Source organism: Nannobrachium achirus, assembly GCF_963921795.1.
Source record: "Nannobrachium achirus genome assembly, chromosome: 10".
Classification (NCBI taxonomy): domain Eukaryota; kingdom Metazoa; phylum Chordata; class Actinopteri; order Myctophiformes; family Myctophidae; genus Nannobrachium; species Nannobrachium achirus.
This window is the reverse complement of record NC_137819.1, coordinates 19,500,098-19,514,360: the sequence shown is the minus strand read 5'-3', so window position 1 is coordinate 19,514,360 and position 14,263 is coordinate 19,500,098. Positions and strand designations below refer to the sequence as shown.

The following is a 14,263-nucleotide window of genomic DNA, read 5'->3' as shown; positions in this document are numbered from 1 at the left end:
CAGGACGACTGATAGGGACCTTTTTCAGCGAAGGTCGTGTGTATCCGTTCCAGGCGATGTCACACAATGTTCCTATGAAGCTGTGATGTCACACAATGTTCCTATGAAGCTGTGTGGGTGTCAAGAGGTGTTAACTCTCAAATACCTGGAACACGCCCGAGTCGTGTTAGATTTGAACCACTTTAACCATTATTTTATACTTTAACTATTGAAAAATAGCAGATATACAAGCTCACAGCGCGGCACCGAGTGCCGCGCTGCGAGCTTGTAGAAGCGAGCTTGTAGAAGTCTTTGAATATCTTTGACCCGATCTTTGACCCGACCTCTAAATCCTTCCTCTAAATCAGCTGTTATCAAACTTTTTCACGTCAAGGACCCCCAAAATTACATTTATTCGGCCGCAGACCCCCCATCTCAAAATATGTTGTTCCAGGGACCCCCCAGAAGCAGAGATTTGAGTTACAAAAGTCTGCTTTGAAAAATATATATATTGAAAAATGTTCACGATTTTTCAAAAATAGCAGATCTATGTGAGCTTGTATATCTGCTATTTTTCAATAGTTAAGGCATTCAATAATTGTAGGCCTAAATGGGTTAAAACGAAGGGACATATTGATCATTAAAAAGACATAACCGGCTCAGCAGCCAGTATGAGATAGAGCCTTGTGATATTATCAGAAGCACAGTGTAATGAAATCAATGAAAGTGTCATCAGCCCTGGGGACTGTGATTTGTGTCAGCAAACGGCACCTCGGTGAGCCAACGCAGGGCTTTGTTTATGTTACGTCTCAGGATTTGTGGGTATATTGAAATGACATTTCTCCCCGTAGGAGAAGAATACAGAATGGACAATAGTTCACAAATGACACTTTGTTACTCTATTCTCTGGCATGGATTACAGCGTGTCTGTGTTGATGGTTATTGCTGCTATTTGCTCTGACTTATGGCTCATCTCTCCACCCCCTGCATCCTCCTCTCTGTCTACTCCTTTGTCTCCTTCTGTGCATCCTTTTATTCGTGTCACCATCTATTTCTTTAACTCCACTTCTTGGCCCCCATCTCCTTCTGTGCCTCCCGTCTGCACCACCTCCTCTTTCTTTTCCTGCAACTCTTTCTTTATCTGCTTCGGTGTCTGTTCCTCCACCTCCTTCTGCACCTCTTTTTCTCCACCCCTCTCTGTCCGTCTCCCTTGCCTGTTTGTGTGCGCACCTCCCCTCCCCCTTCACCTCCGTCCTCCACACAGGTCCCAAGCAGGAGATGATCTATGACTTCTGGAGAATGGTGTGGCAGGAGAACTGCTTCAGCATCGTCATGATCACCAAGCTGGTGGAGGTGGGCAGGGTACGTATACCTCCGACCAAACCTCCCATCGGGGAAGATAGATGGAGGCAACATGTATTTATGGAGCTGCCCTTTATCATTTGTTTCATACAGTAGATATATCAGCAGTTGTAGCTCGGCTTGGTGGATGGTAGTGTCTTGCCGGTCCCAGCAGAGAGCCGTGAGTTATCACCAGTTACTTTGATGACACTGCTACAAGGTCAGCCCTGATGCACATCCCCTTATCTACTCCATCGAGGAGAGTGAGCTCTTTCTGAGGAGAAACCTGCTGCTTTTATAGCCCAAGGCTGATCAGAGGGCAGATGTCATCACTTCGAGCCATTTCAGTATAGCGAATTGGCACTTATACGTCCCAGCAACCAGTTGGCCACGGTCTAGGTGCTGTCCATGGTGCTGAAGTCTTTCTCCAGACCTCTGCTCTCCTCGGAAATCTAAATCAGTTTTGGATTTAGCAGAAATGAGTTCATTGTCTTTCTCACATGAAATCCAAACAGCATCGTTTAACCGTTTAGTCAACAAGCCACGCACGCACGCTCACACACTGAGGTGCTATACTTGTGAGGACGACATTGAAAATAGTTTAAATTGTCGATCTACCAGCTTGTAGCCATATATAAGCCACACAGCTTATATATAGTATAACATAGGAAAAAAACTTGAACCCCAACACCAACCCCTAGACCTAACATCTAAATGCCTAACACTAACACTAACCTTAACCCTAACCTGAAAACATTTACTGGTTGTAAGCCTAACCTAAGAATTAATTAAAAAAATCACCACACAAACCACAACACAACCCTTTTCCTTGTAAGGACAATGGTGCTCACAATGTCCGTTTCTCAAATTGCACTATTTTGGTCTTCAAAAGTATAGTAATACACAAGTATACATACATATACTGTTTGTTTGTTTGTCCAGATAAAGTGCTGTAAGTACTGGCCTGATGACAGTGAACTGTATGGAGACATCAAGATAACGCTGCTGAAGACTGAAACTCTATCAGAATACACCGTCCGCACCTTTGCTATGGAGAGGGTGAGACACACACGCGCAAGCACACACGCACACGCACAAGCACACGCACAAACACACACCTGACATTTAAAACAAAATAGACCCGTCTTGAAAGACAAAACATAACGAAAGACCACAATCATCAAGCCTTCACACAAAAAAGTGAGAAATGAGTAAAAACAAAAATCATGATTGAAATGCCCTCAGTATAACCTTACAACTCCAAAACACAGCATGAAAACTGAAAAAATTGCAGGTATTTCTATTATAGTATGTGACCCAAAGAGTCAGATCTGTCGCAGTTGTTTTTAGGCACGTCCCACTTGGCGACTTAACAGGATTGTGTGGCATTCTTCCAGCGAAGGCCATCGTTGGGTGTATAATTCATTGTTAGGTGTCATTTTAATGTGCGAGCCATGTCCTCATGATCAGCGAGACAGTGTTATTGTTCATGCAGAGAGGCTACCCTGCCAAACACGAGGTGTGCCAGTTCCATTTCACCTCCTGGCCGGAGCACGGCGTCCCCCACCACGCCACGGGACTGCTGGCCTTCCTGCGGCGCGTTAAGAGCTCCATGCCCCCCGACGCCGGACCTGTGGTGGTGCACTGCAGGTACCTGAACACACACACACACACACACACACACACACACACACACACACACACACACACACACACACACACACACACACACACACACACACACACACACACACATACTCCCTCCCTGTCTCTCTGTGTACCCGACCACCACTCTGCCTCACTGGAAGATTGATAAAAGAATAATTGTGTGGTTACAAATATTCAAACATTATTCAAAACTGTTTCACTTTATTTATTCATTTTCAAGATTTTACAAGCTGTGAGTTTATAGAACTGCTATTTTCCAATAGCCAAAGTATGAAATGGGGTTTAAGTGGTTGAACTTTATTTTGCTGCTATATAAAAGTAGCTATAAGCAGTTTTCTGCTGACATAAGCAGGAAACAGGTAATTTATTTTTTATTTTTATTTTATTATATTCAGACGGCTAACAATGCTCCCTAAAAAAATCTAGTCTTTGTGGCGCTTCTAGGAGCCGCAGTCTGCCTCCAAAACTATTATTTTATCTGTAAGAAGCTCTGTCACTAGCAGCTCATTGGTGCATGAACCAGACGACCGGGGCTAAAAAGATTGACAGACAGGTCAAGCAATCTGAACAAGAACAAGAGGCGGTCCTGATTGGTCTGCTTATTGGGCAGGCTGTCTGTCTATCTACCAATGACAGAACTTCTCACAGATGAAAATAATAGTTTTGGAGGCAGATTGTGGCCCCAGGAAGTGTCACAGAGACAACATTTCTTTAGGAAGCATGGTTAGCCGTCTGAATATAATAAAAAAAAATAAAAAATAAAAAAATAAGCAATTGCCTTTTTCCTGCTTACGTCAACAGAAAACTGCATATAGCAACTTTAACTAACAAGACTCCAATTTGGGAACCATTGTTAAATCGATGTTTTCAGTCATTGTCCTGCCCCCCCCCCCCCCCCCCCCCCCTTTGTGCTGTTTATTTCCAAACGTAGCCATTGTAGTGTGGCTGAATGTAAGAGGCGACCAGCCCTCTATTGAACCATGTCAACGCTCTGTGTTGTCTCCAGCATGGGGGCGGGGCGGACAGGCTGCTACATCGTTCTGGACGTCATGCTGGACATGGCTGAATGTGAAGGCGTGGTGGACATCTACAACTGTGTCAAAACCCTCTGTTCCCGACGCATCAACATGATCCAGACAGAGGTCAGTACTGTGTCCACCACCATGGACTGTATGTTTATACAAACATTAGCTTTAAGCTTTAAAGTGACATTAAATGAAGTACCTTCATTAAAAACCTGCAAAGTGCCCTTTGGCCTCAGGGTGGTGCGAGAGGAAAGGTCATGGGGCATTCAAATGGTCAGCATTCATCCTCCAGGCTCCAGTTTCATGTAAATCCACACATTAGACCAAAGTACCGGACCGACTGACACTGCAAACGAACCCCGCCGCTAGAGATGTTAAAAATAACCCAAGAATCAAAACGTTTTATTTGTCACTACGCAAGTACGCACACAGGTATATGGAGCAACATTAAATCTTGGTAAGGTCCACAATACTGTGCGGACACTGAAATTGAATTTCAGGTCCAAATTTGTGTCAAAGCAGAAACAAGACCATATCAAACCCAGACACACAAGCTGAATGTCTCAATAGAAGAGCAGGGAGATCACATTCAATGTAATTGTAAAAGTTACAATGCATTAGCACACCATACAGATTGGATAAAACAACATTTTACTCACTAAAAAAATCACATAGTTGAGCTTTAAAGTTATACCATGTAACTTTTTTTATAAAACAAATCTTAAAATTGTCCTAACTCTTAAATCGCTAAAGTTTTAGAACACCCACTCCGTTATTTTCAGCTTCTGAAGCCTTCTCTTTATATATTTTCTTCTAGCAGTGACAGATTAAGATTAAGATTTCCCGGCAAAATGACGTCATCATACACTACCGGCCAATCACAGCGAGGGTTATACACTGCCGGCCAATCACAGCGCATCTTGAAGTGGGGTCGCTAGCTATCACAATAGGGCGGGGCGGCCATATTTGTAGGCGCCCGTGTGTCTCTATCTATACTCGGGTGAAACACTCCGTTTCTCCGGAATGCCTGAACGCACAGGAACCAGGGACCCCTCCAAAGATAGATCTCGGCGAGGTGGAGGCAGACGCGGGGGTGACGCGGGGGTGTGAGGCCCGGTCCGCAGCGAAAAACGGCCGAAAGACGCTACTTACCACTAGTTGAGCAACTTACACAGTATAGCTTTAATGTCGAAATTCCAATTATACTGTCATGCATTGCAGACCTAGCCTACTTCTTGGTCCATCTTGCAGGAAAACGTACAATGCTCGCCTTATTTATGGCATTTTGTATCATAATGATATGTGACTAACCTTTACACAAGCTATCGTGTTAAAATCCTAGTAAGCCTGCAGCTATGGCAAATTATTCATGGGACTGCTATTGAGGATGTTGGACTGCTCTCTTCCATCTGTTCCTTGGCTGCAATAAGACACTGTTTTGAACTAGTTGTGGCCCTCCATCCAAAATCATTATAATCCTACAGCAAACTTCTTTTGACTCAGGGCACCCTTTTAAATAACCTTTTCATCCACGGCACCCCTGAATTACACTGTACATTTTTAGAGCCGTATGCCATTACGGCATGTAAACTTGCAATTCTTTTCCCTTAAGATACAGTATGTCACGGTGGAAAACTCGAAAGACAATCAGTTTTCATTATAAGACAGACTGAAAATACATTTATACTTGACGATTAACTGTGCCCTTATACTCCAGCATCCTTATTCTGGGGGGGATTGGGGGAACGTTCACCAAAAATAGCCGATCTACAAGCTCACAATGTGACGCGTTGCTTGTAGATGTCATATTTTCTTTCTGTGAAGAGTTGGTGTACAGTGCAACTCAGGTACGTTTTACCAAGTGGTTAAACTGATAGGTGATATTGGAGAAACCAGTGATGTGACGTGAAGCATTAGATATCGTTGGTGTCAAGGGGGCGGCTGTGGCTCAGGAGGTGGTCGTCCAATGATCCGTGGGTCGGCGGTTCCAATCCTGACTCCTCCTATCCACATGTCGAAGTGTCCTTGAGCAAGACACTGAACCCCACATTGCCTCCAATGAGTCGTCGTTGTCAGCTTGCCACCATTGTTGTGTGAATGTGGGAAGTGAGGACGCTGTTCGCCGCTTCACCTCCCAATGTATGAATGAATGAACACAAGCGTAATTTGATAGGGTTTTGGGGTTTTAAAAACCCAAGGGCCCCCCTAGTGGCGAAAATACATTTTGTTTTTAATAGTCCTGAATAAAAAAATGTGCCCATATCTGCATACATTCATACTAGGATATTATATATATTTTGTAATTTCCAATATAGTAGGGGTCCCAGGGCCCTACTTTCCTAATCTGTGGATTAATCATTGTAGTTTGCGCTTAAATCGCGCAAAGACAACAGGGCCCCCTGTTGATCAGGGCCCCCTTGATCTGAAAACCCATGGGGAATAAGGTCTAATTTCGCCAATGTGAATGAACCATTGTAAAGCGCTATAAAAATGCAATTCATTATTATTAAGGACTCTGACCTCTAATGGCAATTTTAGGGTGTGGTTGTTATACTGATTGCACTGTGAACACTGTCACCTTTCTGTCACATTGCACTGATGGAAACCGACACTTTATTTGATTGCACTGATTGGAATGCTCACTTTATTCCTTTTGGGGGACGAAGACACAGTAATCTTGTGTTGTTGTTGTTTTTTCTGCACAGTGCAGGATAGTTGTATAGGTGCATTGTTCTGTATTGGCGGTGCTTATAGTTTGTCTTGCCTCTGTATTGCTGTATCCGACAGTACTTTCCTTACTCTGTATCTGTAACTCTGTAACTCTTAACTCTTATTGTGCCAATCCCGAACTAGTTCGGCTTTATTTGTCCTTATCAGGGTGCCGATCCCGAACTAGTTCGGCTTTTAAAAAAAATAAAAAATAAAAGATTTTTTTTTCGAGCCACGCCGCCGGCCGTTATCTGTTTACACGGCCCGCGAGAGCGTCGCGCCGCCGATATTTACCATCCACTCCAATGCAATCCAGGATCTTTAGAGCTCATTTTCTCTGTTCCATGCATATCCATGAGGTGTGCAAGGTTTAATCATGGCTAAATCGCCGAAAATAGGGCTTCTAAAATGCTTGGTAGTCAATAGCTAACTTCAAGCTAACTTCATCCTGTTCCTGTACATGAACAAAGGAAAGTGTTCAGGGAGTCATGGCTGCACAGGGCTTGTGCATATACCAGCACTTGTCAATGTAGCATTCTATGGCCATTGGGCGCCCTCTAGTGGTGAAAAGGTGACACAGAATGAGTTAACTGCTGTGCTGCCTTTGGGCGACTGAAATCTCCCTGTGAAGGTATCCATATCTATCTTCCATTGTTAGGCGGAAACCTTATGTTATGTAAAAAAAGAAAAAAAAGAACTTCCAAAGAATCCAATGTTAATATTTAGTCACAAGCTCATATAATGACTTTTCATCTTTTAGGTATTCATAAAAACCCACAGACATACTTAACCTCTTTCATTTTAACTTAGAAAATAAAATAAAAAGCAAAAATAGACGATCAACAGTTTACAGTTTACAGTTTAGGTATTTAGCAGACGCTTTTAATCAGCCCCGGACTGGCCGGTCTGGCACTTCTGGCAGAAGCCAGAAGGGCCGACAGTCTCTGGGGCCGCGACCGAGCCCTCCCCAAAAAGATTTAATAATACTAATAATTATAAAAGCACGCAGTCACCACCCATCGGCCCTAATAGAGACAACTGGGCCGGCCCAGTCCATTATACATTGTTATTAAGGGGGGGGGGGGGGGGGGGGGGGGGTGAAGTGATTGTGACTGGTAGAGGGAGGTAGAGACTCCATTCCCCCTGCTCAAGTGGTTTGCTCCGTACGTCAACGTAACCCTTTCAAAAAATGGTGGCGGGATCTACGTTAATAGAAGATGGGACCAGTGTTAAGCCGTGCGTGCAAACTGCGGAGAAAGTAAGAGATAAAAAACGAAAATATCTGGAGGCAGATGCAGCCCAGCAGTAGCCTGCTGAAAATAATTATTTTGTCAGCGAGGACGAGGAGGCGTCGCTACCGGCCAGTAGTGCTGTCTACATCGGATGGTCTACCCACAGGCAAGTCACCTATTTTCGGGGAAGTGGAGCTATCAGAGCCCGGCGCTGGACAGACACTGGAGGTGGAGGACAGTGCATTATTACTAGAAGCTCGGCCGCCGAAACAACGTGGCGTTGGAACAGCCGCGGCCCAAGAAGGAATAGGTGATGATGATGATGATGATGAAAACGGAGCTTTATGGCAATGGAAAAAGAGACTCTGTGTGTGTTTGAATAAGGACTGCATCTCGACCTGGTCGCGGTCTCGCGGAGAATAGCGCACTGCCACCCGCTTCGGATTGTATCATTCCATACGATGGCCGCTTATCACGTTTTGTGCTCCGTGCACTGCGACGGATGCTCATTCAATAAGGTAGGATATAAACAAGTATTGTGCAGCTCTCCACTGTGCGTATTTACGCACAGTGCCAGCACTGTTGGTGTGTGCGTTGTGTTACAATTAGTGTTGCCCGATCCCGATCACGTGATCGGATCGGCCGCCGATATGGCCGTTTTTATAAGATCGGAGATCGGGGGAAAAAAATCGAAAAAAAAAAAAAAAGTTTTTTTTTTTTTTTTTTTTTTTTCAAAAAAATATTTTCCCAGAGTACTGAAAGTTACAGGTAAGGTGAATGCGATATGAAATGTAAGCTTACCATAATCACAGTAATCCTTAATCATTTTCAATCATATTCAAGGGCTTTTGGAGAAATGAGACAGACAGAGCACTGCAGAGGGAAGGTGATTGTGTCAGACTCTGTGTACAGCTGGCAGCTGATGCCAATAAGTAGTAATTGGCCCCTTGCTAATGGATCAAAGGAAGGCAATTATGTCTCTCTGCACTGTCAACTAGCTCAGTGGTTCTCAACCTGTGGGTCGGGACCCCCAGGGGGGTCCTCAAATTATTTTGGGGGGGTCCCCAGATGATTAACTTAATGTGCAACATTGTTTTCTCTCTCAACAGTAAACAAATCAACATAAAGTTTAAGTGTATAGAGGGTATCTGCACATTTCGAAAGTGAAAAATTAAGGACTTTTTAATACCTCTAAAATGACAAATTAAACATTGGCCAAATTGTCAAATATTAAAGCCAGAAATTGTGAAAATAGCCGATCTACATGCTCACAACTCCACGCGTTGCGAGGCGTTGTGAGCATGTAGATCTGCTATTTTCACAATAGAACCGTGTTATACAAAATATACTTCCTCAACTCTTCAGGGTCGGGGGTCCCAGTTAAAATATGATTATTTTGGGGGTCACGGCCTGAAAAGGTTGAGAACCAAGTGATAGAATGAATAGAATTTTTTTTTCTTCTTAATGCCTTGCCAAAAGATCGGATCGGGAAAGATCGGGATCGAATCGGAAGCAATAATATTTGATCGGTATCGGATCGGGAGCAAAAAAACCCTGATCTGGGCATCCCTAGTTACAATGATAGTGTTTTGGCTGCATGGTCTTTGCGTGTGAATTTGAACTTGATGTGAGTTAGGCAGTTGTCAGTTATTTCCGTCTGGTTTTGAACATTTGTCTGTGGTGTGTGTGAGGATGTTGTATATTAAGTGTTGAGGTGTCTTCTCACCAAAAACAGCCTACAAGAAACGCTTTCCAACTCCTGGCAGATAGGCAGTCAGTGGCATTTAGTGGCAAACTTGGCAATTAAAAGTCGGGTGACGGAAGATTGCATTCAGACGAGATGCACGTGAGCATGCTGCCTTAAACTGCTGTGTTGCCAGGTTTCCTCATTATAAGCGACTTTGGTCTTGTTAAGTGTGCCTGCTATGCAATAGCAAAACACTTATTGTAATCCGCCATACTTAAGTCAGTAAGTCATGTTCTGGCAAATTTCGGCGCGTAATAACTGCCGCACGATTTACACCACCCCCGCAATATATACATCAAAACGTGCGGCTCGGCCGGGAATGGGGTGCTATTACTTTTCTTTCCGATCCGCGTTACCATGGCGACGTAATTCGCAAAAAACGACGCCCAAAAACCCCATTGACTTAGAATGGGGGAAATTTCGGCACGTAATAACTGCCGCAAGATTTACGCCACCCCCGCAATATATACATCAAAACGTGCGGCTCGGCCGGGAATGGTGTGCTATTACTTTTCTTTCCGATCCGCTTTACGATTGCGATGTAATTCGCAAAAAACAACGCCCAAAAACTCCATTGACTTTGAATGGGGGACTCCGAAAAAAAACCAGAAACTTTGGCGCCACATAACTCTGCCATACTTTTGCCTAGCAACGTCATATAAATGTAAAATGCTCACACAACTTTGGTCTTTTTCCGACCAATAGGGATGAGCTGTAATTGATTAAGCCTCGCCCCCTCTTTAACAGGAAGTGCCCTTCACCAAACAGGAAGTGCCTCTATAACTCATGAACCGTTTGTCGTACAGACTTGCGGCTGGTGTCATACCTTTTCTTTTTTTCTCAAATTTTTTTTTCTCAAAATTTTTTTTTCTCAAATTTTTTTTTCTCAAATTTTTTTTTTCTCAAATTTTTTTTCTCAATTTTTTTTTTCTCAAAATTTTTCTTTCTCAAAATTCTTTTTTTCTCAAATTTTTTTTCTCAAATTTTTTTTTTCTCAATTTTTTTCTCAAAATTTTTTTTTTCTCAAAAAAATTTTTTTCTCAATTTTTTTCTCTAATTTTTTTTTTCTCAAAAAAAATTTTTCTCAATTTTTTTTTTCTCAAAATTTTTTTTTCTCAAAATTGTTTTCTCAAAATTATTTTTTTCTCAAAAAAATTTTTTCTCACATTTTTTTTTCTCAAGATTTTTTTTTCTCACAATTTTTTTTTCAAAATTTCTTTTTCTCAAAAAAGTTTTTTTCTCAAATTTTTTTTCTCACAAAACAATTTTTTCTCAAAAAACTGTCGTTAAAGTGCGACCCGTGATAACGGCCAAAAATGCTCCAAAACGCCACTAATTAGTCGAAATGGCTGACTTCCTGTTTGGTTTCTGATTGGCTGCTGGCCTTGTGACGTGGGTAGAGCTGCGAGGGCCTGGTCATCGCTGCTTGCAGCTTTAATTCATTAATCGTCCATGACCTTAATTGGGGCCTATTTCGCCAAACAGGAAGTGCCCCTCACCAAACAGGAAGTGACCCTTGATCTCGTGAACCGTTTGTCATACAGACACGCGGGTTGCGTCAAATGAAATAACGCTAATGCTAACACCAACCGCTACACAAGGTTGCACAGACTTAGCGAGCTGCAGGCACACTTAAAATTTCTTAGAAATTTTCTCTTCTAGTTTTCCTTTAAAGTCTCTAGTCGCGGGTTGCTTTTGTTTGGGCTTGTTTCTGAAGTGTAGTTGCTTATTTGGCCTTTGCTTTCAACATTCTTCTAGAAAATAGCTAATGTAATAGAGCTCAAGTGGTGAAACTGTTTGTTTGTTTTCATAGACCTGGTCGCTTGTTTCACTCACAGAGTTTGGCAACATTGACTGAGACTAGATCGCTGTAAAAATGATGGAAAAGAGTGTCCTTGGTGAAATATTAACATGTACAATGGTTCAATAATAATTAGCATGGAATATTATAAACGAAAAAACATCTAGGGGCCTGCTATTTTAGATTGATCTAATTAGGATACAGTCATGCAGAAGCTTGACAATGCAACCATGCAGAGCTATTTACCAACCAGAATTTGATATAGGCTATCACATATATATATATAGTCTATCACATATAAATATTTTGTTTAGTTTTCGAGGCCAGAATTACATTGTTTCGTTCTATATATATATTTAGAACACTATTATACTGTTGTTTTTTTTGTATGTCCAAAAATAATGTAAAGTGTCTTCATTCAGTGGGCGTGGTTTTGACATAGGGCCGTTGAGGACCTCAAATGCCAGGGCCGTTTTTTTCCCCCAGTCCGGGGCTGCTTTTAATCCAAAGCGACTTACAATAAGCAGATAATACATTACTATAATAACAAGATAACATGTCAGAACATCAACAACAATATAACAAATGCATATGAATATCAACAAGCTCACAGCGAGCCGTGACACAAAGCATTGTGAGCGCGTAGATCGGCTATTTATGCTACTTTTGGGTGACACTTGGTAAGACATCGATATGCACGTTAGAACAGTTGTGCAGTTTTGTTTACACCAGCTTAGGAAAATCCCAGAGATGAAAGCTTTACTTTCTACATTACTTCATAACACCTAGCTGAGAGACCGACTATAAAGTCCTTTGTAAACTGGGGCCCCAGTTTGTTCTGAATGCAGCAGCTTTAAGATGGATTAGAAGTGTGTGTGTGTGTGTGTGTGTGTGTGTGTGTGTGTGTGTGTGTGTGTGTGTGTGCGTGTGCGTGTGCGTGCGTGTGCGTGTGCGTGTGCGTGTCCATGCACAGTCTTGGGTCAGTTACAAAATAACCAGTCAACAAACATGTAGATCGGCTATTTGGTCTTGCCTTTTTGTTTATGTTAACATCTATCTATAAATGCGAGAAGTCTCTGCGTGTGTGTTTGTAATCCGCGTATCTCGAGAACCGTTCGTCCCACCGGCTTCAGATTCGGCACGCGCGTTCCCCGCCGCAGCACGGAGTGCAGTGCCGGGCCTCAACCCGACCCGACGCGCGGTTTTCCCTAACCGGCGCGAAACGTTCGAAATCTCCTTATGCGGAAATCGGCGCAAAATCGGCGCAAGCGCTGACTCATTGTGACATCACTGCAGTGCCGGGCGCAAGCGCTGAGTCATTGTGACATCACTGCAGGCAGATACAGGGTCCTAGCCTCGACCCGACAGACTGAGATCTCCATATATGGGCATATGGGCAGATACAGAGATCTCCATATATGGGCAATACAGGGGCCTTGCCTCGACCCGACAGATATCTCCGTATATGGGCATAAAAGGGACACAGACAGATATATGGGCATAAAAGGGACACAGACTGAGATCTCCATGACAGATATCTCCGTATATGGGCATAAAAGGGACACAGACTGATACAGAGAATGGGCATATGGGCAGATACAGAGATCTCCATATATGGGCATAAAATGGACGCAGATATATGGGCATAAAAGGGACACAGACTGAGATCTCCATATATGGGCATATGGGCAGATACAGAGATCTCCATATATGGGCATATGGGCATAAAAGATGGACACAGATAGAGTATATGGGCATAAAAGGGACACAGACAGATACAGAGATCTCCATATAATGGGGTTTGCATTAAAGGGTGGGGCATTCATTCCCTATTTACATCGTTCCCGAGTTGGCCAGGTCGCAAACTCCATATATGGGCATAAATGGGCACAGGCAAACAGATGGTCAAACCAGGTCCGCCATATATGGGCAGAAAATGGACGTAGACAGACATATCTCTCCATATATGGGCATAAATGGACACACGCAAACAGATGGTCAAAACGGATCCTATGACAACAGGTATAATGGGGTTTGCATTAAAGGGCGGGGCATTCATTCCCTATTTACATTGTTCCCGAGTTGGCCAGGGCGCCGACTAGACGCTCGGCCGCCCGAAGGGCGGCCGAGCTTCTAGTATAATGAATTGGCCAAACTCGAGAAGCCATATTGGCACATCTTAAGTGTACCCACTTTGAGGTCCCAGGCCATGGTTAAGCAGAGGTAATTAATATCCCTGACATCTCTCCACAGCGATGCTGTAGATTTAGCCTACTGTAGGCCGCTTGTCGTCCACACTTTAAACAATCCCCACTATATACAAACACTACTTGTGCTATATAAAACTGAAAGGAGGTACATTGGTGTGCATAATTCTGCCAGAAAGTGTGGCCAGTCTGTGATACAACATAAATGTTATGTTGTATTATGACGTCAGTATTATGACATTATTTCGACCGAAGGTCGCAGTATACCATGAGAATTGTCGCAGCTTGTCTCCGTCTGTCTGTGTCAGTCCTTCCTCCAGTCAGTCAGTACACATTTTTACAGTCTATTGGTTCCCTTGTCACTGTGACATCACTCTGACATCATGCTCTGATGTCACTGTGATGTAGGGGAACCACTCTTAACAGAATGGGTTTGCTCTCTGACATCAAGCTCTGGCTTCATGTCCCTTTTATGCCCATATATTTTATGGGCATTTTTCATATATACGACAATGTGATGTCAGAACATGCCCATATATGGGCATTCCCAGATC

At 43.1% G+C, this 14,263-nt stretch overlaps 1 protein-coding gene across 1 annotated transcript in view; it reads left to right on the top strand.

Moving 5' to 3' along the window:
- The window catches only part of LOC308293340 (receptor-type tyrosine-protein phosphatase U-like), a gene marked incomplete at both ends in the record, with an annotated part of 255,222 nt that overhangs the window by 222,648 nt on the left and 18,311 nt on the right, over window positions 1–14,263 (top strand). Inside the window, 4 exons of the mRNA XM_080735807.1 lie at window positions 1,244–1,341; window positions 2,263–2,379; window positions 2,816–2,970; window positions 3,995–4,130. Coding sequence (XP_080591933.1) covers window positions 1,244–1,341; window positions 2,263–2,379; window positions 2,816–2,970; window positions 3,995–4,130 — 506 coding nt within the window. The remainder of the gene's footprint in view (window positions 1–1,243; window positions 1,342–2,262; window positions 2,380–2,815; window positions 2,971–3,994; window positions 4,131–14,263) is intronic.